The sequence below is a fragment of the Colletotrichum higginsianum genome, chromosome 5, assembly GCF_001672515.1.
Source record: "Colletotrichum higginsianum IMI 349063 chromosome 5, whole genome shotgun sequence".
NCBI lineage: Eukaryota > Fungi > Ascomycota > Sordariomycetes > Glomerellales > Glomerellaceae > Colletotrichum > Colletotrichum higginsianum.
Window position 1 is genome coordinate 3,094,847 of NC_030958.1, and position 24,033 is coordinate 3,118,879.

The 24,033-nt window shown below is 54.4% G+C and overlaps 7 protein-coding genes across 7 annotated transcripts; 5 read left to right on the top strand and 2 right to left on the bottom strand.

Annotated features, from left to right (window-relative positions):
* Positions 1 to 170: 170 nt before the first annotated feature.
* CH63R_07804 (Tyrosyl-DNA phosphodiesterase) lies at positions 171 to 1,841 on the bottom strand (the record flags this gene model as incomplete). Its single annotated transcript, XM_018302778.1, has 3 exons — positions 171 to 583; positions 634 to 1,408; positions 1,467 to 1,841. 3 exons carry the CDS (start codon positions 1,839 to 1,841, stop codon positions 171 to 173), a joined length of 1,563 nt encoding a protein of 520 aa, XP_018157556.1.
* A 978-nt stretch (positions 1,842 to 2,819) lies between these two features.
* CH63R_07805 (Ankyrin repeat protein) lies at positions 2,820 to 5,438 on the top strand (the record flags this gene model as incomplete). The annotated part of the gene is made up of 3 exons (XM_018302779.1): positions 2,820 to 3,277; positions 3,340 to 4,033; positions 4,110 to 5,438. 3 exons carry the CDS (start codon positions 2,820 to 2,822, stop codon positions 5,436 to 5,438), a joined length of 2,481 nt encoding a protein of 826 aa, XP_018157557.1.
* A 1,046-nt stretch (positions 5,439 to 6,484) lies between these two features.
* On the top strand, positions 6,485 to 8,846 carry CH63R_07806 (Thioredoxin; the record flags this gene model as incomplete). Its single annotated transcript, XM_018302780.1, has 3 exons — positions 6,485 to 6,681; positions 6,734 to 8,444; positions 8,499 to 8,846. The coding sequence occupies 3 exons, from the start codon at positions 6,485 to 6,487 to the stop codon at positions 8,844 to 8,846; spliced, it is 2,256 nt and encodes a 751-aa protein (XP_018157558.1).
* A 731-nt stretch (positions 8,847 to 9,577) lies between these two features.
* CH63R_07807 (Phospholipase d active site motif protein) lies at positions 9,578 to 12,746 on the bottom strand (the record flags this gene model as incomplete). The annotated part of the gene is made up of 9 exons (XM_018302781.1): positions 9,578 to 10,879; positions 10,922 to 11,051; positions 11,126 to 11,419; positions 11,478 to 11,577; positions 11,632 to 11,751; positions 11,809 to 11,832; positions 11,882 to 12,184; positions 12,298 to 12,471; positions 12,530 to 12,746. 9 exons carry the CDS (start codon positions 12,744 to 12,746, stop codon positions 9,578 to 9,580), a joined length of 2,664 nt encoding a protein of 887 aa, XP_018157559.1.
* A 1,977-nt stretch (positions 12,747 to 14,723) lies between these two features.
* CH63R_07808 (acetyltransferase) lies at positions 14,724 to 15,172 on the top strand (the record flags this gene model as incomplete). Its single annotated transcript, XM_018302782.1, has 2 exons — positions 14,724 to 14,942; positions 15,020 to 15,172. The coding sequence occupies 2 exons, from the start codon at positions 14,724 to 14,726 to the stop codon at positions 15,170 to 15,172; spliced, it is 372 nt and encodes a 123-aa protein (XP_018157560.1).
* Positions 15,173 to 15,950: 778 nt separating this feature from the next.
* CH63R_07809 (Carbonic anhydrase) lies at positions 15,951 to 16,590 on the top strand (the record flags this gene model as incomplete). Its single annotated transcript, XM_018302783.1, has 3 exons — positions 15,951 to 16,130; positions 16,193 to 16,344; positions 16,410 to 16,590. The coding sequence occupies 3 exons, from the start codon at positions 15,951 to 15,953 to the stop codon at positions 16,588 to 16,590; spliced, it is 513 nt and encodes a 170-aa protein (XP_018157561.1).
* Positions 16,591 to 17,950: 1,360 nt separating this feature from the next.
* CH63R_07810 (DNA topoisomerase 2) lies at positions 17,951 to 23,397 on the top strand (the record flags this gene model as incomplete). The annotated part of the gene is made up of 2 exons (XM_018302784.1): positions 17,951 to 21,637; positions 21,694 to 23,397. The coding sequence occupies 2 exons, from the start codon at positions 17,951 to 17,953 to the stop codon at positions 23,395 to 23,397; spliced, it is 5,391 nt and encodes a 1,796-aa protein (XP_018157562.1).
* Positions 23,398 to 24,033: the final 636 nt, after the last annotated feature.

Genomic DNA, 24,033 nt, shown 5'->3' on the forward strand with positions numbered 1-24,033 from the left:
GCCAGCAACGCCCATGAGAAACGACACGGTTGATATGCATTAGCAATGGTTCGATGCTACGGTATTTACCGGGCGGCAACCGAGAATCAATACAATGATACCAGAGCTGCTCGAGCCTGATCGCCCCCGTTGTCGCGCGTGTGACATGACTGGTGCAGACACATCCTGGGCTACTCGGCGCCCCAGAATCTTCCCATCCTGTCTGGCTCCGTATGGGCCATGCTCGCCACCCAGGGTATCTCATCTTTGCCATAGGACTGAAGTGGCAGATTGTAGGGAATTCTCAATCCGACTACTGTATCTCCGCTTCCTCCCTCTCTGGGAGGCATGTCTGTCTCGAAGGTACCGACCATCGTCGCGTTGTCCGTTATGATAGAAGGCCAGACCAGTACTCCGACCTCCCACGATGCGACCCTAACCTCTTGCGACGCTCCCATTGCCTCGCCCCATGCTTGCTTGGAAATATTGGCCGACGTAACGAGGGCCCAGTCTATCGACTTCTCGCCGTAACGAATGTAGGTCTTGATGTGCGGCGCTGCTCGTTCTCGACCGGCTTTTTGGATTGCCGCTGTTTCGGACAATACTGTAATGCCGTCAGTAACCTGCTTCATCAAGGCCACGCTGCTTTCCTACTCTTTCCTTCCGGGGCATCATTTGCCCAATGGCAGAAGATGGGTCGCAGGTATTGCAATTGCTTCATCTGCTGTTGAGACTGGATTTTCGTATGGATTGAACCACCGGATGCGTACCCATCAAGGCTTTGTCTGATTTCATCCGCGGTTGGGAACACCACTTTGAACTTCGGTTTGGGGCGGCTCGATGATTTATTTTTTGACACTGCGAGAGAATCGAAGAGACATTTCTGAATCCAACTGTCCGTTGGTCCCAGAGTGGCGATGGACGATACCTGGATTACGATCTCGGACTCCCCTTCTTGTACAGGGACGCTCCCTAAAGCTCTCTTAAGCGCCGGCCAGCCCCAGGCCGTCTGTGAAGTGTCGAGAATGGGATGGCGCCCGGGTACACTAGCGATGAATGTAGCTCGCACACTCGAAAAGTCGTAATTGCACAGCTGGGCGACCAAGGTTCTGGTGATTGGTCTGCGGGCATTATAGGCTCTCAAGTAGCTAAGCAGGTCATGTTTAAACCTCTTCCCTGTTCCAAAAGGATGGTCGGTTGCCGAAGTATCTTCGGCATGTTCGTCAGAAAGGAGTGGAAGCAAGGGCGATCGCCAGACAGCATTGGTCATGTTCGTCCAGTCTCTGACAATCATGTTGGCGGTGTGTATGATCACTTGGGCCGAGTCATCATGGCGGATCAAAACCATCATTTTGGAATGATGAGTCCCGAACATCTCGGGCATGAAAGCGCCATGGAGCTCGACATTTGGGTATGCTTCTGCATCTTTCTGTTGATTACCGTCAGCACTTATGACGCTTTTGCATGAGAGCCGATGTGTAATTAACCTGGAGAGCCAACCGGTTTGGATCCTCCTTCTTCCAGAAACCATGAACAACGTGGACCTTGACTAGATTTCTCGTGTCCTCGTCAAAGTGGCTCATCAGGAAATGTATGTCGTGCAAGAAGTTAAACTCCCAACATTCGGCAATCAAAGGATCGCCGAGGATGTCCTTCAGCGTAACGGTATCCTTGTTCGCGGCTTCAGGCAAATCTCGAATGCGGGTAAGCTGGAAAGGTGATGCAATACGATCGCCGTGTCGGTTCCTTTTCTTAGGAGGGCTGATGGCCCGGCTCAGAGATTGAGGACCGGGGGGTCTATTTCCTGTCTTGGACTCCTCGACGTCCTCGGATAGACGCTGTCTTTTCGGGGTCCGGTCCATGGCAATGACCTACGATGTAAGCTGTTGTGATTGGTATTGGAATGCGCGTACAAACAAATGTACTGGGCTAGGGTTTTTATGAGTAGCAGAGCCTCGATTCGACGGTTGATCGAATGTTCGGGTGTACCTCTGTAAAACGGCTGGTCGATGAGGGGGACGATTACTACCTAGGTACCTTAGGTAGGTATACAGGTGGCTCCTGAAAGCAGGAGGAAGGTGCCTTGGTTCGGCCACGAAATTAGCAGGTAGCCAGATGTGGTGGCCAAGCTGTTCCAGCCTCTTTTCTCGGTTCCATACTTACCAAGATTACCTAGTCTTACTTTGGCTCGATGGGTGTTTCCCAGCTGGATCAACTCGGTTTCGGTGCTGGAAACACTTTCTCCTTGGGGTAAGGTGAGATCTGTTGTTGGCTTGAGGGTCAACAGCACGGGTTTGCCAGGGATTAAACACGCCTTGGTGTCGTTGGTGCTGTCACACCTGGTGGTGGTGGGGGGGGGGGAGGGTTGTTGCTTGCGTTCTGGGCGGCAATTTCTTGGGGGTTTGTCTGAGGGATTTGTGCCAAAAAAAAAAAAAAAACCACACACACACAGGGGATTACCTCTCCGTCACTATCTTTAGTAGTCATCTTCATTGTAGCCTTCGGCTGGCACAGCACGACCAGTTGATCATTTTGGCCTTGCGAGCCAATCCGCCAACAGAGAGATATGTCTCATAGAGGGGCAAGTAAAGCTATTGAAACGTAGCCCTCAAATCTGGCCTCTTGGCTTGGGATCCCTCGCATCGTGATAGGTCAAAGGCGCGTCTGTAACCTACACTGCCTTTTGTCCGAAAGAGGAGGTTTGCCCAACATGCTCAGCTGATATGCACGCCGCTGAGTCTGCAGCAGTGTGCCGTCCCTTCTCGGGTCACAGCTTCGAGCCTGATTCTGCCGCGATACTTTCTGTTCAACCTCATAATCCGTACCTAAGTTAGTTCGACATGGATCCTCTTTCAATCTCGGCCAGCGTCATCGCTCTCTTCCAAATACCCGTGGCTCTCGGCAAGGGAGCCCAGTTGCTTGCTACTCTTCGGCATGCTCCCGCAGACTTCTGCGACCTGGTGAATGAACTTAACACCTTGCAAGCTGTTATCAAGCAGGTCAGGAGCTTGCTGGAAGAGTTGACGAACGAGCAAACGAGCAATACGGCATTTACTCCCGTGGACACATCGACAGCTGTGGCGTTAGAACTTGAGTTAAGATTCATCGTAGAGGAGCTCCAGGCGCTCTGCGATCGACTCACAGCCACGGACAAGGCAGATGAGAAGGACCGGCCTCGCCAAGTATCGAAAAGAAGATGGATACGAGAGCAAAGCAACATCACCAAACTCAAGTCCAGGGTAAACACAACCAGAAACTATTTGATGCTGTGTTTCGGTGCCATAGTATCGTCGCAGAGGTAAGCTTCGGGACATTTGTTGACAAGTCAGCGCTGCCTGATAAGCTGCTAACACTGAGGAGCTTGAGACAAGGCAGGTTAATGGTCGAAACTCATCAGCTCGTTCAAGGCCTGCCCCGGACTTTTGAAAGAAAAACCGAGAGAATTCGCGATACATTGGTCGCAGGCCATGCCAACATCGACAATATGGTGGCCACGCTCGACGGCCAGATTCGTGCACAAGCATCCGACCTGGAACAATTGTTAACGGCCAAATGTCAACCTCCGAATCAGAGCAATCTTCTGAAGCTGGACCGCCCAAATGCCGAAGCCGATCCTTACGTTTCGGTCGAGGTCTCAGTCCACCGAAACTGCTTGTCCTGCTGCAGATGTCAATGTCATCAACATCACAGAATGCAGAGCCCAGCTTGGATGCGCTCCGTCTTTGGCACGCTTTTTCTCCAATACAACAGCGTCCCGTTGTTGAGGCCCCAAAAGTGTGACCTCGGGGAATGCAGAGCAAGCTCTCCTGCTTCTTCGCGCTTGATCTACCTCTTTCCCAAGTGGTTTCTCTCTCGTGCTGTCTTTCTTGCGACTTCCTGGAGTAGTCTGACCGGGACAGGTGCTTCTATCCATCTTCACGTCCCAAGGCTTGTTCCACGAGACCAGATGGTATCGGTTGTGTACAACTGTGATATTGCATGGATAAAACGAGGCATCACCAACTCGACCGTACTGCCAACAGACGTGGATGAAGACGGAAACTCGCTTCTCATGGTGCGTCCAACCAATACACTCAGCCGAATCACTTGGGGCGCTTCGTTTCAGTACTTACGGGGTTCTCGCTTTGTAGTTATCCCTTCGTGACGTTAACCTCCCCCTCTCGGAATTCCTCGTTCAACAGGGCTGGCCGCTACACCTGGAAAATGTGACTGGATGGTATGGCAAGGTACGAACGCAATTAAGCTCCATGCTAACACGGCCCAGGACAGCTTCATCACGCTCCCGACTTCTGTACTACGCTACGAAGCACGAGCGGATCCAGTCACTCAAACCTGAGCATCGCCGTATGATTGAGCATCTCACATTTTCACAAGGAGGATCAGGCAGTACATCGACTTTGATACACGACGCAGTTCTTGGAGTGACGTCAATGTCCGTATTGGATGCAATAACTCGGGCCCGTTCGGATATTGATAGCCTTGACAGCTATGGGTGGTGTCCGCTACACTGGGCAATCTATCTCGACGATTACAAATCGCTCGAGGTCCTACTTTACCGTGGCGCCAGCCCAAAGACAGTGACCAGAAGCGGTTGGACGCCGCTTCATTACGCGGCGAGATATGAACCTCCTGGCTCTGTGAGAATGGCCCAGGCAGTCATTGAAGCCGGCGCAGATATCAATGCACAGGTCAGAAACTATCGGGGGTTCAAAGGGGAAACTGCAATCATATTCGCCTTCGACAACCCGGAGATGGTTAAACTTCTGTTGGAGCACAGTTCCGTCATTGTTGTCAAAACAGACATTAATTGGGTGTGTCCGTTGTCGTACCGAGCTCGTCGGACGAGCAACGTCGATCGTCATGATCCAAGAAGATGGCACTGGGATCGATCCCTTGATCTACTTATCAGTGCCGGTATGGACCTCGACTTGCCATCGCAGCAAACGGGCTACGAGGGACGAACGCCTCTTCATGATACGATCCTGTGGCGTAATGCAGCGTTGTTAGAGCTCTTGATCCAACATGGCGCTAGGCTCGATGCCATGGACAAGTATGGGTCAGGCGTGCTACACTTTGCAGCTCAAAGTGCGAACCTCGAGCTCATCAACGTGTTGCGGGATGCTCAGATCTGCGGTTTGAATACGGATCAAACAAACGCTGCTGGCGATACGCCGATGAGGATCATGACGGCACGGATGTACGGCGCCGAGGAACGAAGGCAGCCTGGCGAGACAAGACCGACGTATGAGGAGTGGTTGGCCTTCAAACAGCTGTTGCTGGAAATACGGGGACGCACCTGTGGCCACTTCTCGACAGATCATACCGGCACAGTGTTTCTTGGGAGGTATTCGCACAATGCCCAGAGTGATGTTGAGGATATCACTTCTATGGGGGTTTCGGAGGACGACCACAGCGATGAAGACGAGTTCTTTGACACATCTGAAGGGTTACAAAGCTAACTATCCGAATCCGACAGCTAAATTAGCCAACGCGGAATGAACAGGGTATGCAGCAAGCAATCAATGTGTCTTGTTTACTGTACTGTTCATGGATTGTTATGGGCAACCAGCCGAAGGCAACTCTGGGTGTTCTGAGTTTCCTGTGTTGTCGGGGGTTGACGATCTGAGATGGATAAATGATTAGCGACTCTTACTATTCTTATCTCGCTAGATCATTTGGGCGGCGCTAGATTGTAAGATTGAAGTTTGCCGAGCTTTAAGTGGTGGGATGGAGGGGCGAGTGGAGCATCTGTAAGAACAGGCGGGCAGCTGGCACGCCATGCTCCCGCATCCTCCCACACGCGCTCCGCTTCCCATGTCTGCTTCTGACAGGGATCCAGGCGTGCCAGCGGGTATTGCTACGAACCGACAGAGTCCAGACTGTGTACAAACTAAAGACGGTGGCCTCATTAGGCTCGCGCAGCATCGGTATTTGCCTCATCCTTCAGGCATAAAATAAAAGCCTTCCTTGTCCTGCCAGTTAGCCTGCGCCAACGGCTGGACCTAACTGACCCTTGACCATGCTACAGAATCCTGACACACCTTTCTCCTGACCTTTGACTGTCCTTTTTTGCCTGCCTGCCTGCCTGCCTGCATGCCTACCAGTCCTGCCGCGCTCACTTCGTTGGTCCCTTTATGTTTGGCTTTCCCCCTTTGCAAAAGTACTATCGCCATCCTTTTTTCTCCCTCTTTCGACACCGCTGGACGATTTCGGGGGGCTTTGACACAGACGAAGAAAGGAACAGTAGCTTCTTTCTCGACTCTTCTTACCCTCCATGTCTCCGGCGATCTAATAGGTTTTACCCACCTCAAACCCTTTCGCAACCCCTTGACGAACTCGCCGCGATCCACACCCTATCTGACGCCGCACCTCTGATTGCGGCTTGACGACTGCTTTTCGTAGCGCCCCTTCAATCGACTGCGCCCACCTGTCAATCTGTTTGGCGACTTCCACTACCCTCTCCTCACCAGTCACTGCGCCTACGTGGTGCAGCCTCATCATCGCAATGAGGTTATCGCCTATGTTCCTTTTGCTGGGCTCGACCCTACTTTGCGGGGCGCAAGCAGCAGCAGTAGCAGACGAGAAGGATGACCAGGCAAACACCTTCAACTCCATGAAGGTGCCGCCGATGCTCGAGTTGACACCGGACACCTACGACAAGGAGGTGAAGGCCCATCAGTTCATGCTTGTCAAGCACTACAGGTACATCTCCCTGCTTCCTTCCTTCCACGCGCCGTTGCTGATAATGATGCAGCCCTTATTGCCCGCATTGCATAGATTATGCGCCGATATACCAGACCCTATACGAGTTCTACTACACCTCCAAGCCTGAGTCCAAGGAAGACAAATCGTTCACCGACTTTTACGATTTCCGCTTCGCCACGGTGAACTGCGTGGCCTACTACGATCTTTGCGCATCCCACAATGTCGCATCGTACCCTACTACCATTCTCTACAAGAATGGCGAGCTGGCCGAGTTGATCAAGGGCGTCAAGGAAATCGACCAACTCAGCCCCATTATCGAGAAGCAGCTGGAAGCGGCCAAGCCCGGAACCAGGCCCCGCAACATCGAGCTACCCGAGGCGGGCGACAAGTACTCCCCCGACAAGGCACCCGGCAAGTCCGACGACTCCAAGAAGCCAGCGGACGACAAGGCCGACGCCCCGAAGAATGCCAAGAACGATGCCAAGGCCGATGCGAAGACTGACGCGAAGACGCCGCCCAAAGAAGAGACCAAAGCTCCCCCGAAAGCCCCTCCTGCGAAGGGTGATGCGAAGCCTGTCGATAAGACCGATGCGAAGACTGAGGCGAAGACTGGTACTAATGCCGAAAAGGCCGACGCAAAGGCCAGTACCACCGAGAAGGCTGTTGCTACTCCTACCAAGTCCGTGGTGAAGAAGCCTACCGTTACTCCCAACAAGGACGGCATTTCTATGCCTCTTACCGCCGAGAAGTTCCAATCCTTGGTGACCATGACCCAAGAGCCCTGGTTCGTCAAGTTTTACGCGCCGTGGTGTCACCACTGCCAGGCCATGGCACCTAACTGGCAGCAACTAGCCAAGGAGATGAAGGGTCGGTTGAATGTCGGCGAAGTAAACTGCGACGTGGAGACCAGACTTTGCAAGGATGTCCGCCTCCGCGGCTACCCTACCATCCTCTTCTTCAAGGGCGGTGAGCGGGTCGAGTACGAAGGTTTGAGAGGCCTCGGCGACTTCGTCCATTACGCCGAGAAGGCGATCGACATTAGTGAGGGGGTTCAGGATGTGGACGCCGAGTCGCTGGCAGCCCTTGAGGAGAAGGAAGAGGTCATCTTCATATATTTCTACGACCATGCTACCACCAGTGAGGACTTTATGGCTCTCGAGCGTATTCCCCTCAGTCTCATCGGCAAGGCGAAGCTTGTCAAGACGAAGGACCCCGTCCTCTACGCTCGTTATAAGATCACGACTTGGCCTCGCTTGCTCGTGTCCAGGGAGGGTCGCCCCACGTATTACCAGCCGCTTACGCCCAAGGAGATGCGCGATGTTCACCAAGTTTTGAACTGGATGAAATCTGTCTGGCTGCCCATCATTCCCGAGATGACCGCCTCCAACGCGCGAGACATAATGGACGGCAAGATCGTCGTTCTCGGTATCATCAACAGGGAAGACCAAGAAGGCTTCCTCAGAGCCAAGCGCGAACTGAAGAGTGCCGCCAACGAGTGGATGGACAAGCAGATCACCCTCTTCCAGCATGAACGACAAGAACTGCGGGATGCCAAGCAACTCCGCATTGATGAGGCTGAAGACCGCGGCGACCAACGCGCTCTGCGCGCAGCCAAGGCCACTCGCATCAACATGGACAAGTCAGACAGGAAGCAGGTTGCCTTTGCCTGGGTCGATAGCGTCTTCTGGCAGAGGTGGATTCGCACCACATACGGCATTGACACCAAGGATGGAGATCGTGTTATCATCAACGACGAAGACGTAAGCCCATCCCGTGAAGGCGTGTTTTGGTTTGCAATACTAACCCATCTATAGAACCGCCGATACTGGGATACGACCATCACTGGTAACAACATCCTTCTGTCCCGGACCTCGATTTTGGAGACCATTAACAAGGTCGTCACCTCGCCGCCCAAGATCAAGCCCAAGCTCACCATCTCGAGCTTCGAGAAGATCTTCTTTGACATGCGCGTAACTTTCGTCGAGCACCCCTACCTGACCTTGGGCTGCATCGTCGGGCTGGCATTTGGTGCCTTCTCATGGTTCCGCAGCCGCGCTCGCCGGGGCCGTGGTGGACACTTCCGCTTGGAGGAGTCCTGGGGCAACAAGGAACTGATGAAGGAGGGTCTGTTGGGCCCCAATGGCAACGGCAAGGTGGACTAGAAATCCGGCACGCATGAGCATGTGTTGAAGAGGATGGAGGAGCAGAATCGTCCTGCGCAACATCATCTACGCAAATTGGACTAATGGAAAGCCAGTGAATGAGGCTACGATATTTGGGGACTTGATGTCAAAAACGTTTGTGTGCGCGCGTGTCTTTCGTCTACGGGAAGTCAATGGGGAAAAAACAAACCTAAAGCATTGGGGTGACTACTCACGGAGTTGACGAGGGACGTATTTCCCCTCCCATGTTTCCTTCTCTCGGTTTCTTCAGTTTTTCTATCTCTACTTGGTGTGGAATCGGCCGAGTGGTCCAGAGAGGTCTGGCTATCTGTATAATACTTTTTTTGTTCTTGGCTGTGGTGGAGGATATGCGATGGTCTCCTTCACATGCCGTTTGACAGATTATACATTGTTTGTTTTACGTTTGGTCGAGACTTCCCTGTCCGTCATTTGTGACGTTGACAAGTGGGGAGAGGAAAGTCACAATGTGCGACGGGAATCTATGTTTTACGAGCTAGGGCCTGAAATGCCGATTTGTTTCCTTTGATTGCTGATACAAGGCAGAAGAGATGCTCGATCCGAAACCAGAAAAGCCAGATCCTACCTGGGCGACGCACAAACGGCGCTTGCCTTGTTTCTCTTATCCTGCTCTAGTCCAAAAGTCTTCACTGAGACGTACTCTCACTTGATGTTTCTCCCCCCCGCCCAGCTTATTCATATCTCTTGTACGTCTACGTGTAAATTTCATCCGTGAAACTGTTGAGAGACAGCCCCTCCTTGGCAATGTCATCGACATCGACGAGGAAGTCAAGGGGCATCTCGACGAGGTTACCACGCACGCGGTTGAGCCAGTCCTTGACCTCACCCACGCCGCCGGGGAACTCTTCGCGGACGACATGGCCGTACTCGACTTTGCCGCTCGTGTTACCCTGCTCCTTGGCTCCCGGGATAATGAAGTGCTTGCTGAAGAACTCATCGTAGTCCTTCCAGGTGCGGACGTGGTCGTTGGGCACGTTGTGGAAGACCTTGGAGAAGACCTCGGTGTTTGTGCGCGCCGTGCGCTCCCATAGGTCCCAGAAGCCGCGCGACATGGGGTCCCGCACGAGGCGGTCAGCGGGCGAGTTCCAGTCGTAGGTGTTGGGGCCCCGGTCGACCGACGTCCAGTTGTCGTTGGGCCGATCGCAGGGCTGGTCCGGGAGGAGGCCGAGGTGCTTGCGGAAGATCTGGCGGCGAAGCGAGGTGGCGAACTTGGAGGCCGTGAATGGGCGGCCCGCCATCTCGGACTCGACCGGGGTGGGGTCCTCGATGATGACGGCGATCTCAGAGTCGTGCGAGCCCAGCTGCGATCGGTCGTTAAGGTTAGCGGAGCCGCAGATGACAAGGCTGTCGTCGGCAATGAGGAGCTTGGAGTGAATGTAGAGCTCCTCGCTGACGAAGGCGTCCATCTCGGCCTCGGGCTCGCCGTGCCAGGGGACGCTATGCAGGTCCGGCCCTGAGTCCATGTAGCACGCCGACACGGAATCCCAGGTCTGGTCCGAGACGCGGGAGGCGGCCTCCTGGTAGCGCTCGTACTGAGAGTTGCGCTCGCCCCATCGGGCGCCCGTGCCCTCACCACGGTCGCCGTAGCCCGCGCCGACGACGTCGTCGTGCTCGCGGCGGGCGTCCTCGTAGCGGACGCCAGAGCGCTGCTCGGCGGCAGCCATGGTGGAGGAGGTGTTGATGCGGTCGTAGTTGCGGAGATTGTAGAAGCGGATGTAACGGCCTGGGTCCTCGATGCCACCCTCGGAGCGGAGCGTCTCGAGGATGGAATATCCGCCACGGGAGATGGAATTGTACTGGAACTCCATGATGGCGCGCGTGCCAAGGGCGTCGTCGGCCTTGAGATCGCCGGCGAAGGCGGGGACCGCGGGCATGGCGACGATGATTTTAAAGTCCTCACCGTCGCGATCGGCACGGATGATGCGGTCCACCATGGCACGGCCGATCTTGTTGGTGACGGGGTGTTGCTCCTTGCTGGTGGCCGTGATGAAGAACTGCAGTTTCGGTTAACATGGGATGCCGGTTCAAGGGGGTACATGGAGGATATGAGTATGAAAACTTGCCTGATTCTCCATGTAGACAAAGTGACGAGCCTTGGTGATGGCTTCGATGTAGGCGTTGGCGATGGAGTGCTCGGTGGCGTGGCCGGAAGACCACTTTGTACAGCTGTGACATCCACATCAGCAGACATTCCCTCCCCTTCTCAACCTCTCTTCCTTGAAAGGTGCAAGTTTCGTTACCTTCGAGTAAGTTGGATGTTGGCGGCGCGGTCGCCGTGGTCAACTCTGGAGAGCCTCCCGTCGTCATGGTCGTCGCTGACCATCAGCCGGCTCACGCCGCGGTTAATGCGTTCGGAAAGGTCGCCGAACAGGTGACCACCACCGCCGCCGCCGCCGCCGCCGCCGCCGAAAAAGCCGCTGCTTTCTGTCTGGTTCTCGGCGATTCTCCCGGCCTCAGAGTTACCATTGGCACCTCCCAAAGCCTGATACTTGCCGGGATTTTTCTTGCCGTACTTCTCGCCGTAGATGAAGTTCCTGTCCATGGTCAGTGACCTGTGTTTATGGGGACTAAACACGGGATGCCGGGACAGACCATCGGTCGACAAAGTGATCTGCCAAGTGTTGGACGATGGGTCCATTCAAGCAGAGACTGACGTCGGACCAGCCCATTCTGGAGCTCTTGGTGCGGTCAACTGGTCAACAATCAGCATTAACGACAATCTTGAATGTCAGGGGGGGCAAAGTACGTTTGTTCTGCTCCCAGTTGTCGACGTCGGCAAAGTCGTAGACACGAGCGTTGTTGTAGTCTTGGCCGGGGAAGATGACGGCGTCCAAGTTGCCGGGGTGGGCGTCGGCAATAGGGTGACCTGTCTCTCAGTTAAAAACGAGAGGTAGTTAGGCATCGAGGGACGATGCCGACTCACTGTTGGTGTCCCATCTGCCGAAACCTGTTCTCCTGTTAGAGCATCTCACGAAATGTCCGAGATCGTGACTTACACATATCCAAACCTCCCATGAAGGCGATCTTTCCGTCAATCAAACAAAGCTTCTCGTGGTGGGCCCAGAATAGGGTGACACCGTCAGAAGCAGTGCCGTAGATGGCCTTGATAGCGTCTCCGGAAGCCTTGGACAATGAGAAGGTGTTGAGGTTCATGTTGGAGAAGTTCTGGCGGAGCTCAGCCTGGAAATCGTAACCCGTCGGGACATGGTCAGGGTGCCGAAACACGCCGATGTTGGGATGAAGGCTTTCCAGGTAGGTCCTTGTGTGCTTGATGATGAAGTCAGTATGACTCGGGGGCACTGGAAGCGCACATCATTCATTTCATTGGGCTCGACTCACAGAAGACTTGACTATGACCGATGGCTCGTCAGCTTCACCTATAAAAGGGGGCTCGGAGACGAGCGAGACTTACGTGTCAGGGCGGCCTCGACCTCCTTGTAGACGATAATGTTTACCTTGACACCCCTCTCGGCGGCGGCCTTGAGTAGGTTGTCAATACGGTAGCGCTCGTTCTGGGAGGGCGGACGGCGCAGGTAGAGCTCCGGACTCAGCCACCAATCCAGGATGTAGATACTCTCGCGTGCCTCTGCACGCACACACGGTCAGAGGTAGTCAAGAGGAGAGGTAACACCGATTGTGCTTACGCTCAATCGCCTCCGAGACAGCCCAGAAGTAGGAGCACCCGTCGACATACCACTTGGCGTTGCCAGTAGTCTGGGGGGCGAAGGACTGGTATCGGTTCTCGGCATGGTCGGCGGGATGGTGCTCGTGACACTGGTGGCCCATGTGGGTGTGGGCGTGACGCTCATCACCAAAGAGGGCATCGATGCCCCGCTCCACCTTGCGGAAGATCTGATCCATGGTGGCCGGGGAGCCGCTGCTCTACTGGATGAAATGAGTTTTAAAATGAGAGAATCCTAGAGAAGGCGGAAAGGAGACGGCGGCACAAAGGATGCGAGAGGCGCGTGGCTGTGTGAGTGTGAGGGTGAGAGCCCACGACGATGGAGTGTCGTTGACGCAAGCTTTGGAGGAGGAGGGGAACCGCGGAGCTTTAGGTCAGGTAAAGTCTGCGATGAAACAGGGTCCAAAAAGCGACGTCAGAGGGGTAACGCATGTGAGTGCAGAGGTACTTTTCCCTCACCCAGGAGACACCATATTCAGCTGAGCTGGCTGCTGCCAGATGCGGTGAGGGAGCTGTAGGCGACACGACCTAGGCCGGATGAGTGGTCCGTGTGTTCGGGCTCCCGCAAGTGGACTGTGATGGCAGTGTCGTACTTAACCCGAGCCGTGAGAGCCTATCAAACGTCCAGTGGCCCGGGGGGGATTAGGTTTCAAGGGTTTGCAGTGGGCAGGACTGTAGACTCTGAATGGGTACCCGAGTGGTTTGGTTCCAGGTAGAGCGGGGAGCACTATCAACTAACGGGGCAACGGGGACCGGAACACGGCAAAAAGCGAACACCACCAGCATTACCTGTAGTAGTACATCAATACCAATAGCAAGCGTTTGGAACGTGGACTTTTCTGCCTTTAGCATGTCATCCATCGGACCCATTTGCAAGAGGTGTTAGATCTAGGGTTTAGGGTTGGTTCCCAGGACGAGGATGAGCTAAGACAGCTCAGGCGCCTCACGTCTGCCAAGTACCCGAGGTATCTTGTCGGGAAGTCGAGTAGCTTATTAGAAGTTAATGAATTAATAGAAGGCGAAGAAGGAGACGCGGCTAGTTGCTGATATGCAAAACATCATCATCCCCTGCAGTGTATGCCCCTGTCCGTCGCAAGCTACCAACCGTCAACCAGGCGTGTAGTAGGGCCGACCAAGTGCCTGACGTGGTGGCTGTTACTGCCCATCACATCCTGCTATGCCCACAGACGGAGGAGGGGCACCCCTTGCGCTGGGAATTCCCTCGCAGCGCCACGGGCTTGCTTAGGCCAGTCCCACGGCGGAACGGCGCTAAATCAGCCTTAAAGACAACCAAACGATCCAAGAGAGCTTCTCCAGTTCTCCAGGCTGTCACGCACGCTGTTTCCCTCCCTCGGTCCCGGACGACTCCATCGAAATTCCCTCTGCAACTGAGACGCTCGCTACGCACTCACCCTCCGAGCTCGCAACGTCCGTCAAGCCCATCTTTCGAGATCTGCACACTCCTTTCTCCTTCTGAGACTATCTGTGAGTGTTCTTTACCTCAATTGACTCGTACGCGACGTCTCCTCTCCCATTTACAACCTCAGCTGCCGCAACGTTGGTGTATTTCACTTGCTCATTCTCGAGGTCAGCTTTTGTCAAATTTCTCCTCCCTCCACTGACCTACACCATCAAGCGTCTCGACCTACGGCTGCTGGCTCAGTACAGACGCCGCCGCTCACTTGAGAGACAATTTTGCTATATGCGTGGAATTGTCATATCTGAACTCCCTACAGCCCCTCATAATCTCGAGCACCTACGAGACAAAGGTCCAACATCCATCCCACTGGGGGCTACAGCGCGACCTCATTCTGTTTCTGCGTGGTCGATCTAGGCCTGTTGTGCAACTTCCAGGCCACAGGATTAGTTCACCGCAGCCTCCTCATCAACGTCTCCTTTTTACACCAGCCGGTGCATCTAGGTGGGGAGCCGATGACGCAGGGGAAAAGATCGCTACAATGTCCTCAAGCTCAGGAACGCCATACATTTTCTCTCCAGCCGATCACAATCATCTGATCCCTTACCTCGCAGCACTGCATGCTGCTTGCATCAGCTCAGACCGAACCCTTGCGACCTTCTTACCGCCTCTGTCCCATGAAAAGCTGCTGGGCTGGTGGAAGGACTGCATAGCAGAGGTGACTGCCGGAACCCGGATAATGCTGATCCTTCTCAACGAATCCGAGCCGGGGACTAGGCCCAAGGGAACCGAGCTCATGGGCGTCGTCATGTTGTGGATGCCCTACTCGGAGACTGGTCCGTTCCGTGGCTTTGTCGAGAAGCTCCTCATCAGCCCCAAGTTTCGTCAGCGAGGCGGTGCCAGGGCCTTGATGAGTACACTGGAGGGGGAGGCTGTTCGACGAGGACGAACACTACTGGTGAGGGCTAAGAATACCCTCACATATGTGTGTTTGTGCGCGCGCGTGCAAGGTGTTGCTGACGAGAAACGAACTAGATGCTTGACACCGAAGCTGGCAGCCCGGCAGAAGATATTTACAGAAAGTTCGGGTATGTCGAGGTGGGCAGAATCCCCAACTACGGCATCAGTCCCGCCGTTCCACGACAGCTTAAGGATGAGGTATTTTTCTACAAGCAGCTTGCGGCCTAGGCAGGCAGATGATGTTCTGGCTCCGACGGCGTTTGAAAAGGGGTTTGCTCTAGACAGAGCGGCAGGAATGAGGCGACTCATAGCGTTTTTCTTTAGTCCGTCCTGGCGAAGACGGGGCTTGGAAATCAACAAACTAATGGTTTCTTCCCGATGCTCGTAAGAAGAACCTACCGGGGTCACACATCGTTTCAACGTGACGGCGACGGGGTGAAATACCAAACGAACTCACTCTGCGGAGCATTCTGAGCAGCTCGGCGTCGGCTGTCCGGGATAATGCGAATCCCTGATGCTTTAAAAACTCGCATACGATTGCATTTGACGATCTTTTCGGGAAGACGACGCAAGGAGGTCTTGGCCAAGACTTGGCTCAACCCATCGACAGCTTATCAACAACGCTGATCGGTGACACCATTAACCCCACCTCGAAGTTGAACGGGCGGCGCTGCCTCACCTTTCCCAGCCGGGACTACACCGTGCTTGGGAGTGCGGAGACGGCGAAGCTCGTTGGTTGAACGTTGCACTTCGCGCACAAAGCCCAAAGCACGCAATACATCCACAATCAGGTACAACAGAATTCCTCACAGCTTCAAGTGCAGCGCATGCGGCGCTATGTATCAGCTTGGGTGGGAGGGGCCGGGGATAACTAGCCAGGGATCTCCCATTTCTGATTGTCGGGCATTCTGTAGTTCTCATCATCACCTCCCTAGCCTGTGATATATATACCTTACACCTCTTCTTATCTTTCTTCAATCAATTCGAGTGGAACATCTTGCTTATCATGTCCGATATCCAGAAAAACGTCGAGGCCGCCTCGGAAAACTACTCGTCTAGCTTCGAGAAGGGGCAACTGGCCCTGCCGCCCGCGAAGAAGTATCTTGTCCTCACTTGCATGGATGCCAGAATTGACCCGGCGAGGGCGTTTGGCATCGAGTTGGGCGATGCGCATGTCATTCGCAATGTAGGGAGAACAAGATGCCTTGCTTGCATGAAGGGTGTAGTGTCGCTTACCGGGAATTACAGGCCGGCGCTTCGGCCATCGACGGACTACGCAGTATCGTCATCTCGCAGCAGCTCCTCGGCACGCACGAGATCGTCCTGGTCAAGCACACCGGCTGCGGCATGCTGACTTTCAAGAACGAGGACGCGTACGGCATCGTCGAGAAAAACTTGGGGTCAGTAGCACACGTGCGAACTGGGCACTTGTGGAATGATTCGCTGACGTGCTTCTACAATGCAGTGCCGACGCCTCGTTGGAGGCCAAAAATCGGATCCCCGACTTCCTCCCCTTCCCCGCGCTGGAGGAGGCCGTCGAGAGGGACATTAGCTTCATCAAGGCCTCCAAGCTGGTGCCTGATGGCGTAGCGCTGAGCGGTTGGATTTATGAGGTCGAGACGGGCAAGACGAGGCGGGTTGTTTGAAGATCTACCGTGAGAGCGGAAGCGGTGTGTTTGTGAGGCGGATGGGCGCAGCAAGGCGTTTTGTGGTTGGTACTAGGCGGCATTGATAGAGTAGGTATACTTCCCTGCTAGGTGGGACGAAAAGATACCAAACGGTGTGAAGATGTTGTAGACATCAAGTAATTCACTGTCACTTTGGAGACATCAGTTGTATCAATTGTTCAGTCAGTGGTAATATCGCCGAGTATCGGTGCTCTCGGACGCATCGCCTTGCAGTGCCTGCTTGCTTGTCGGCTTTGGCAGGTGAAGCAATGTTTTGACCATGCGTCGAGGTGCTTAAGGTTATGGGTCTGGCATCTCCCGCCCGTTTGGTTTGCTGCGGAATTTTGGTGACAGCGTGGCGCCTTGATTGGATGACGGGACAGACTGATATGGCTCTTCCCCACCCCGCCTTTTAGAATCAAGACCCTGGCTGCTGCTGCTGCTGGCGCCACGCCGGGCGCGGGTGACAGGGCCTGAGGCAGTAAACAAAGGGGCCCAAACACGGTCCAGTCAGGGAAGGCCAAAGAGTGTGTCTCTTGTCATTTTGTTTACCCAGGGCCAAACATCAACATCCCACGGGTTGCTACCAACAACAAAACATCTTCCCCCCAACCACACCAAGCGTTTACACGCGCACCGCCCGACGCGACCTTCACAATCCTCTTTTCAATGTAAAAGACCTCGATCGAGCTGGCACACTCGTTACCCTTCACCATCTCTTTTTTCACACGATCGTTCGTGCCGATTGCGCGCCTGCACAGCCGTTTCGGAGCGAATACTCTACTTGCATCCTTTTCTTTTTCCACTCGATTTCCGACACCACCACTACCGAGTGTATCGGCCACCACTGTTATCCGCCTATACTCGCGGTCCTCCCTGCGCCTCGGGGAGCGCAAAACTGTGTACAAGATGGATTCCGATGTCGAATCCGTGTTTAGTTTGGGAGAGGAGTCCGACTTTGCGCCTGTGGTAAGTTTGCTTCCTCACTCCCCGTTCGATGGAAATTCCTGTCCTTTGGTGAGGTCTCGTCACTTCCTTCAGTCGCACCCTTCCTTCTCGCCACAACGGGAGGAAGGAGCTCCGGTCGCTCCCTCCTTCCGAAGGTGGATGGGTGCCTGACCAGCCCGCGCACGACTATTCACCCTCGTGCCCTCGATCTCGAAAGGCTTGTCTCGTTGTCGCAAATCCGCCCGAAACGACTGACTGCCTTCGACCTCGGAGCTACGCACACAACCCTCATTCCCCTCAATCACACTTGCGCAGTCCATTCAACCCATATCCCCTCAGACAAACCTTGCTGTGCCTTGTTCCATGATCTTAACATATTTTGCCCTTCACCATGTCTATGCTGCCACCCCCCAAACCACTGCCGAAGCAAGGCGCAGTCGCGCCCAGGCTGGCGATTCCGCAGACCAACACTCGACCAAATACTGATCCGTCGCAGAAGCCCAAGGCCAAGGCCGCCGCCGTCAAGAAGGCGCCGGCGAAGAAACTGACGCAAACCACGCTGAAGACAAAGGCTGTGCCGAAGAAGCGGGCAAAGCCCGAGTCCGACGACGAGGATGGTGCCTCAACGTTCTCCAACACGCCCCCTAGCGCGAAGAAACTCAAGAAAGCCCCGGCTGCCAAAAAGTCCAGCGGGAACCCTCTCGCGGAAATCGAGAACGACAGTATGATGATCGACAACGACGACGAGCCCGCTTCGGGACCCAAGTCCAAGAAGACGGCCACCGATACTTACCAGAAGCTCACCCAGCTTGAACACATTATCAAGCGTCCCGATACCTACATTGGGTCGGTCGAGCCGACCGAGCAGCCCATGTGGGTTTTCAACAAGGAGACGAAGCTCATGGAGTACCGCAAGGTCACGTTCGTCCCTGGTCTGTACAAGATCTTTGACGAAATTCTCGTCAACGCCGCCGACAACAAGCAGCGAGATGCAACTATGACCTATATGAAGATCTCCGTCGACCGTGAGGCGGGAGAGATTACCGTTGAGAACAACGGTAAAGGTATCCCGGTCGAGATCCACGGCAAAGAGAAGATTTACATTCCCGAGATGATTTTCGGCCACCTCCTCACTGGTTCCAACTACGATGACGACGAGAAGAAGACCGTCGGTGGTCGTAACGGTTATGGTGCAAAGCTTTGCAATGTCTTCAGCGAGCAGTTCACCCTTGAATGCCAAGACTCCAACAGCGGCAAGAGATACAAGCAAGTCTGGACCGACAACATGAGCAAGTGCGGCAAGGCGAAGATCACCAGCAGCAAGACTAGCGACTTTGTCCGGGTCACCTTCAAGCCTGACTTCAAACGGTTCAGCATGACCGGCATAGATGATGATCTTGAAGCTTTGATCTACCGTCGCGTCTACGATATGGCTGGCACTGTACGCGGCATCAAGGTGCACATGAACGGCACCCACATCAAGCTTGCCTTCAAGGGGTACTGTGAGATGTATGCTAAGGCTATCGCGAAGGAACGCGGTGCCGAGGAGGGCGTCGAGCCCAAGGTTGTAGTCGAGGTTGACAAGACCGACGCTCACCCCAGATGGGAGATTGCCTTCACAGTGTCGGACGGCTCGTTCCAGCAAGTGTCGTTTGTCAATTCCATTGCTACCACATCCGGTGGAACACACGTCAACTATATTGCCGACCAAATCACAGGCTCGCTGCTCAAGACCCTTGACAAGAAGAAGAAGGGCCACGCCCTCAAGCAGAACCATATTCGGAACCATATTTTCATCTTTGTGAACTGTCTTGTCAACAATCCCGCCTTCACTTCCCAAACCAAGGAGCAGATGACCACCAAGGTCAGCCAGTTTGGAAGCAAGTGCTCTTTGACTGAGGAATTCCTAAAGAAGATCGCCAAATCAGACGCCATCCAGAACATCATCGACTTCGCCGAGAAGAAGGCTGACAAGATGATGGCCAAGAGCGACGGCAACAAGCGATCTCGCATCAGCAACTCGAAACTAGTTGATGCTAACTTGGCCGGTACCCGCCACGGCCACGAATGTACTCTCATTCTCACCGAAGGTGACTCTGCCAAGAGTTTGGCTGTTGCCGGCCGTGCCATTCTCGACCCCGATCGCATCGGAGTCTTCCCCCTTCGTGGTAAGATGCTGAACGTCCGTGACGCTTCAATCGACCAGATCACAAAAAACCAGGAAATCCAGAACATCAAGCAGTTCCTTGGTCTGAAGCACAAGCAGACATACACCGACACGAAGAGTCTGCGGTATGGTCATCTGATGATCATGGCCGATCAGGATCACGACGGTTCTCACATCAAGGGTCTCCTCATCAACTTCCTGCAAGTTCAATACCCATCCTTGCTGCAAATACCCGACTTTTTCCGCGAGTTCATCACCCCCATCGTGAAGGTCTGGCAAGGGCCCAACCCGAAGAAGCCGGCTCGCCTTAAGTCGTTCTTCACTCAGCCTCAGTACGAGGAGTGGAAGGAACTCCACAAGAGCGAGCTGTCCAGGTGGCACTACAAGTACTTCAAGGGTCTGGGTACCAGTTCGAACGAAGATGCCCAAGTCTATTTCACCAACCTGGATGACCATCTCAAGGAGTTTGACACGATGAAGCCGGAAGAGGTCGAGCTCTTCGACCTGGCTTTCTCCAAGAAGAAGGCGGACGCCAGAAAGGAGTGGCTTGGCAACTTTGTGCCCGGTACATTCCTCGACCACTCGACCAAGTCCATCACCTACACGGACTTCGTCAACAGGGAGCTCATCCTCTTCTCCATGGCTGACAACATGCGATCCATCCCTTCCGTCGTCGACGGATTGAAACCTGGTCAGCGCAAGGTCATGTACGCCTGTTTCAAGAGAAATCTTGTCAAGGATCAGAAGGTCGTTGAATTGGCTGGTTACATCTCCGAGCAGACGTCCTACCACCACGGTGAAGCCTCTCTTCAGCAGACCATCATCGGTCTTGCGCAGAACTTTGTGGGCTCCAACAACATCAACTGCCTGGAGCCCTCCGGAAACTTCGGTTCTCGTCTTGCCGGTGGTTCGGATGCCGCCAGTCCTCGTTACATTCACACGAGACTGTCTCCTTTCGCGAGAAAGATCTTTTCTGCCCTCGACGAGCCCAACCTGGAGCCTCAGTACGAGGACGGAAAGAGAATCGAGCCCAAGGTCTACGCGCCGATCATTCCCATGATTCTCTGCAACGGTGCCGATGGTATTGGTACTGGTTGGAGCACTTCCATCCCCAACTATCACCCGATCGACATCGTCAACAACCTTAAGAGACGCATGGGCCGCCTCGACGAGTCGACCCCCGAGGATGCTGCGTTTCAGCCCATGATGCCCTGGTTCCGCGGTTGGAAGGGCACCCCTGAGCAGTCCGAGAAGGATCGTTACAAGTTTAATGGAATCTGCGAGCTCGACGAGAGAACCGGTGAAGTCGTCGTTACCGAACTTCCCATTCGCATGTGGACCGACGATTTCAAGGCCAAACTTGAGGAGGTCATTAGTGGCGTCAAGGGCCCAGTCTGGATCAAGGACTACAAGGAGTTCAATGACCACAAGAACGTCCACTTTGTTATTCAGATGGATGACAAGCACTCCAAAGACGTCCTGGCCGATGGTCTCATGGAGCGGTTCAAACTCTCCAAGCAGGTTGCCACTTCAAACTTGGTCGCCTTTGACACTCGTGGCCAGATCCGCAAGTACGAGAAGGTCGAGGAAATCCTGGAAGAGTTTTACAACTACCGCTTGGACATGTACGCACAGCGCAAGAAGCACTGGCTTGGCGTATACCACTCGGACTACAGAAAACTCTCTGAGCAAGCTCGCTTCATCAGAGAGATCATCGACGGCAAGCTCATTGTGGCCAAGAAGAAGAAGCAGGTTCTCGTTGAAGAGCTTGCTAAACGCAAATACGAGGCTTTCCCTAAGAACAAGGACAAGAATGCCAAGAAAAAGTCCACCGACGAGGACATGGAGGGTAACGACGAGGACGAGGAGGATAATGACGAGCAGACTAACGGCTACGACTACCTCCTTTCCGTTGGTGCCCCTTTGCTTGAAGTGTCACCCATACATATACTAACCTTATTGACTAGATGCCCATTTGGTCTCTGACTTACGAGCGTCTTGAGAGACTGCAGAGGCAGATCGATAACAAGAAGGCCGAACACGACGCCCTTCTCGCATTGAGTGAGAAGGATCTCTGGACCCAAGATCTCGATGAATTCGTGGCCGAGTGGGAGAACCAGATGGCCCTGGACGCCGAAATCCAGACCAACATCCGCAGACTCGGCAGACGTGTGTCAAAGAAGATTGGTGCTGGCAAAGGCCGCAAGGCTAAGAAGGATGACGATGACTACGCGCCTGTAGAGAAGAAGCGTGCCGGCGCCAAGGCTAAGGCTGCTCCAAAGGTAGCAGAGAAGGCAGCCGAAAGATTTGTCGCCATGTTTGAGAAATCGAAGGTCAAGCCCAAGAAAGAAGAGGCCGAGTCCGACGCTTTCTCAGACGACGACTTTGCTGCTCTTGGTCGCAAAGGCACTGCCAAGCCGGCTGCTCCCAGCGAGACCCGCCCGAGAGCGGCGGCAACCAAGAAAAAGCCTATCTACACATTGAGCGAGTCCGACGACGACGAGGACTTCGCCGCCCTAGGCAAGAAGAGCACTTCTGTCCCGGTGGAGTCAGCGACCGAGGACAACTCCTCACAGAGTCAGAAACCTGTGGCGGCCAAGAAGCCTTCACCGCGGGTTGAGGAGTTGGACAGTGACGATGACTTTAAGAACCTGGAAGGCAAGAAGAGTTCTGGGGAGAAGCCCGTGACGAAGCCCGCCCCCAAAGCTGTTGTGAAGCCTGCGGCGGTCGAAACTGCAGCCAAGGATAGCACTTCTCGTACGCAGCGGGCTACTTCAGCGAAGAAGTTCGTCATTGACGAATCTTCTGAGCTGTCTGATGACCACTTCCAGAGCGTTGAGGAGAAGAGCGATTCCCCTGAGCCGGCACCCACGAAGCCCTCAGCTAATGGCAGGGGCCAACGAGCTGCTGCGTCCAAGAAGTCCAAGTATGTTCTGGATGACGAGTCCGAGTCAGACATAAACGACAGCCAGATTGGTGACATTGGCGCTCTGGTCCGAGGCATCGGCGCGCCAAAGGCGGAGACGGAGAAGGGCCGACTTAGTTTGTTCGCCATGAACCGACCTGACAGACGCGACTCTACTCTGCCCAAGATGAAGACCAAAGCGTCGAGAAACTTTGATGACGATAGCGTCGATGACACCAACTACGAGATGCTTGCTCGATCATCTCCGCACAAGACTTTCACAAAGGGCGACGACATCGACAGCTTTCTGAGCGACGACGGTGCCCCGGCTGCCAAGCTCTCTAAAGCATCAACGTCAAAGGAGGCCAAGGGAGGACCCGCGGCCGCAGCACCTGCCAAGAAGGCTCGTGGCCGTCCTGCGGGAACGAAGAACAAGCCTAAAGACGCTGAAGCGGCACCCAAGCCAAAGCCCAAGGCGAAGGCTGCCCCCAAGCAACCCGCACTGTCTCCCGCAGCCAAGGCATACGCCGCCAAGAAGGCGACCAAGCGTGTCCTGAGCGATGACGAGGACGACGATGTCGAGATGGAGGAGCCCGAGTCACCGCCTCGCCCGGCTGCAAGAAGCAGGCCTGGACGAGCGGCTGCGGCCAAGGCGAAGGCCAAGCCCACCTATGTCATCGACGACGACGACGACGACGACGACAGTGAGATGGCTGTTGGCGATCCAGAGAGCGAGGATCCATTCGACATGGATGAGAGTGATTGAGGGAAAAGACTGAAAATAGCCAATGTACTGAGTCACTCGTGAGCGCGCCTAATTCGTTGTGTGTATATGGGATGGCAATTGCGAAGGCAGGGAGGGGGTTTATCATAGCGGGTGGTTCCATGAAAGGGCAGACACTACCGACTCTCGCCGCTTTCCTTTTTTTTTATCATTTTGGACTTGCTCTGCGGAAATTATTTGTTTTTCTTGCTCCGCCTGGGGTGGGCTTCGATGGCTTGTGGCTTGCTGATATGCCTATGTGGTGTGGAATAAAGGGCGAGGAAAGCAGGCGTCCGTTGATCATGGATACATGTATCAGTCCCTTATTGCTTTGCTTCTTGTGACTTGTATGTTGTTACTGGTGAACTGCCAATTCTCGCAAAGTAGTGTGTGTAGCGCGTGTAATCCATTTGACCACGATGGACAGGGAGCAGGGAGCAGGTAGCAGACACATACAGCACCATGATCGAACGGCAAACGAGCGAGCCCCTTAAGCATCCGGAGCTGCAAGGGTTTGTCGTGTCACGCTTGAGACGCGCCGCAGCGCCTCACTGACTTGGTAAGTCACGTTGGATTCATGAGTTTACTCGGGGGTGGGTTGATATACCACGCACAAGGGGTGTACACGGTTTGGTGTGG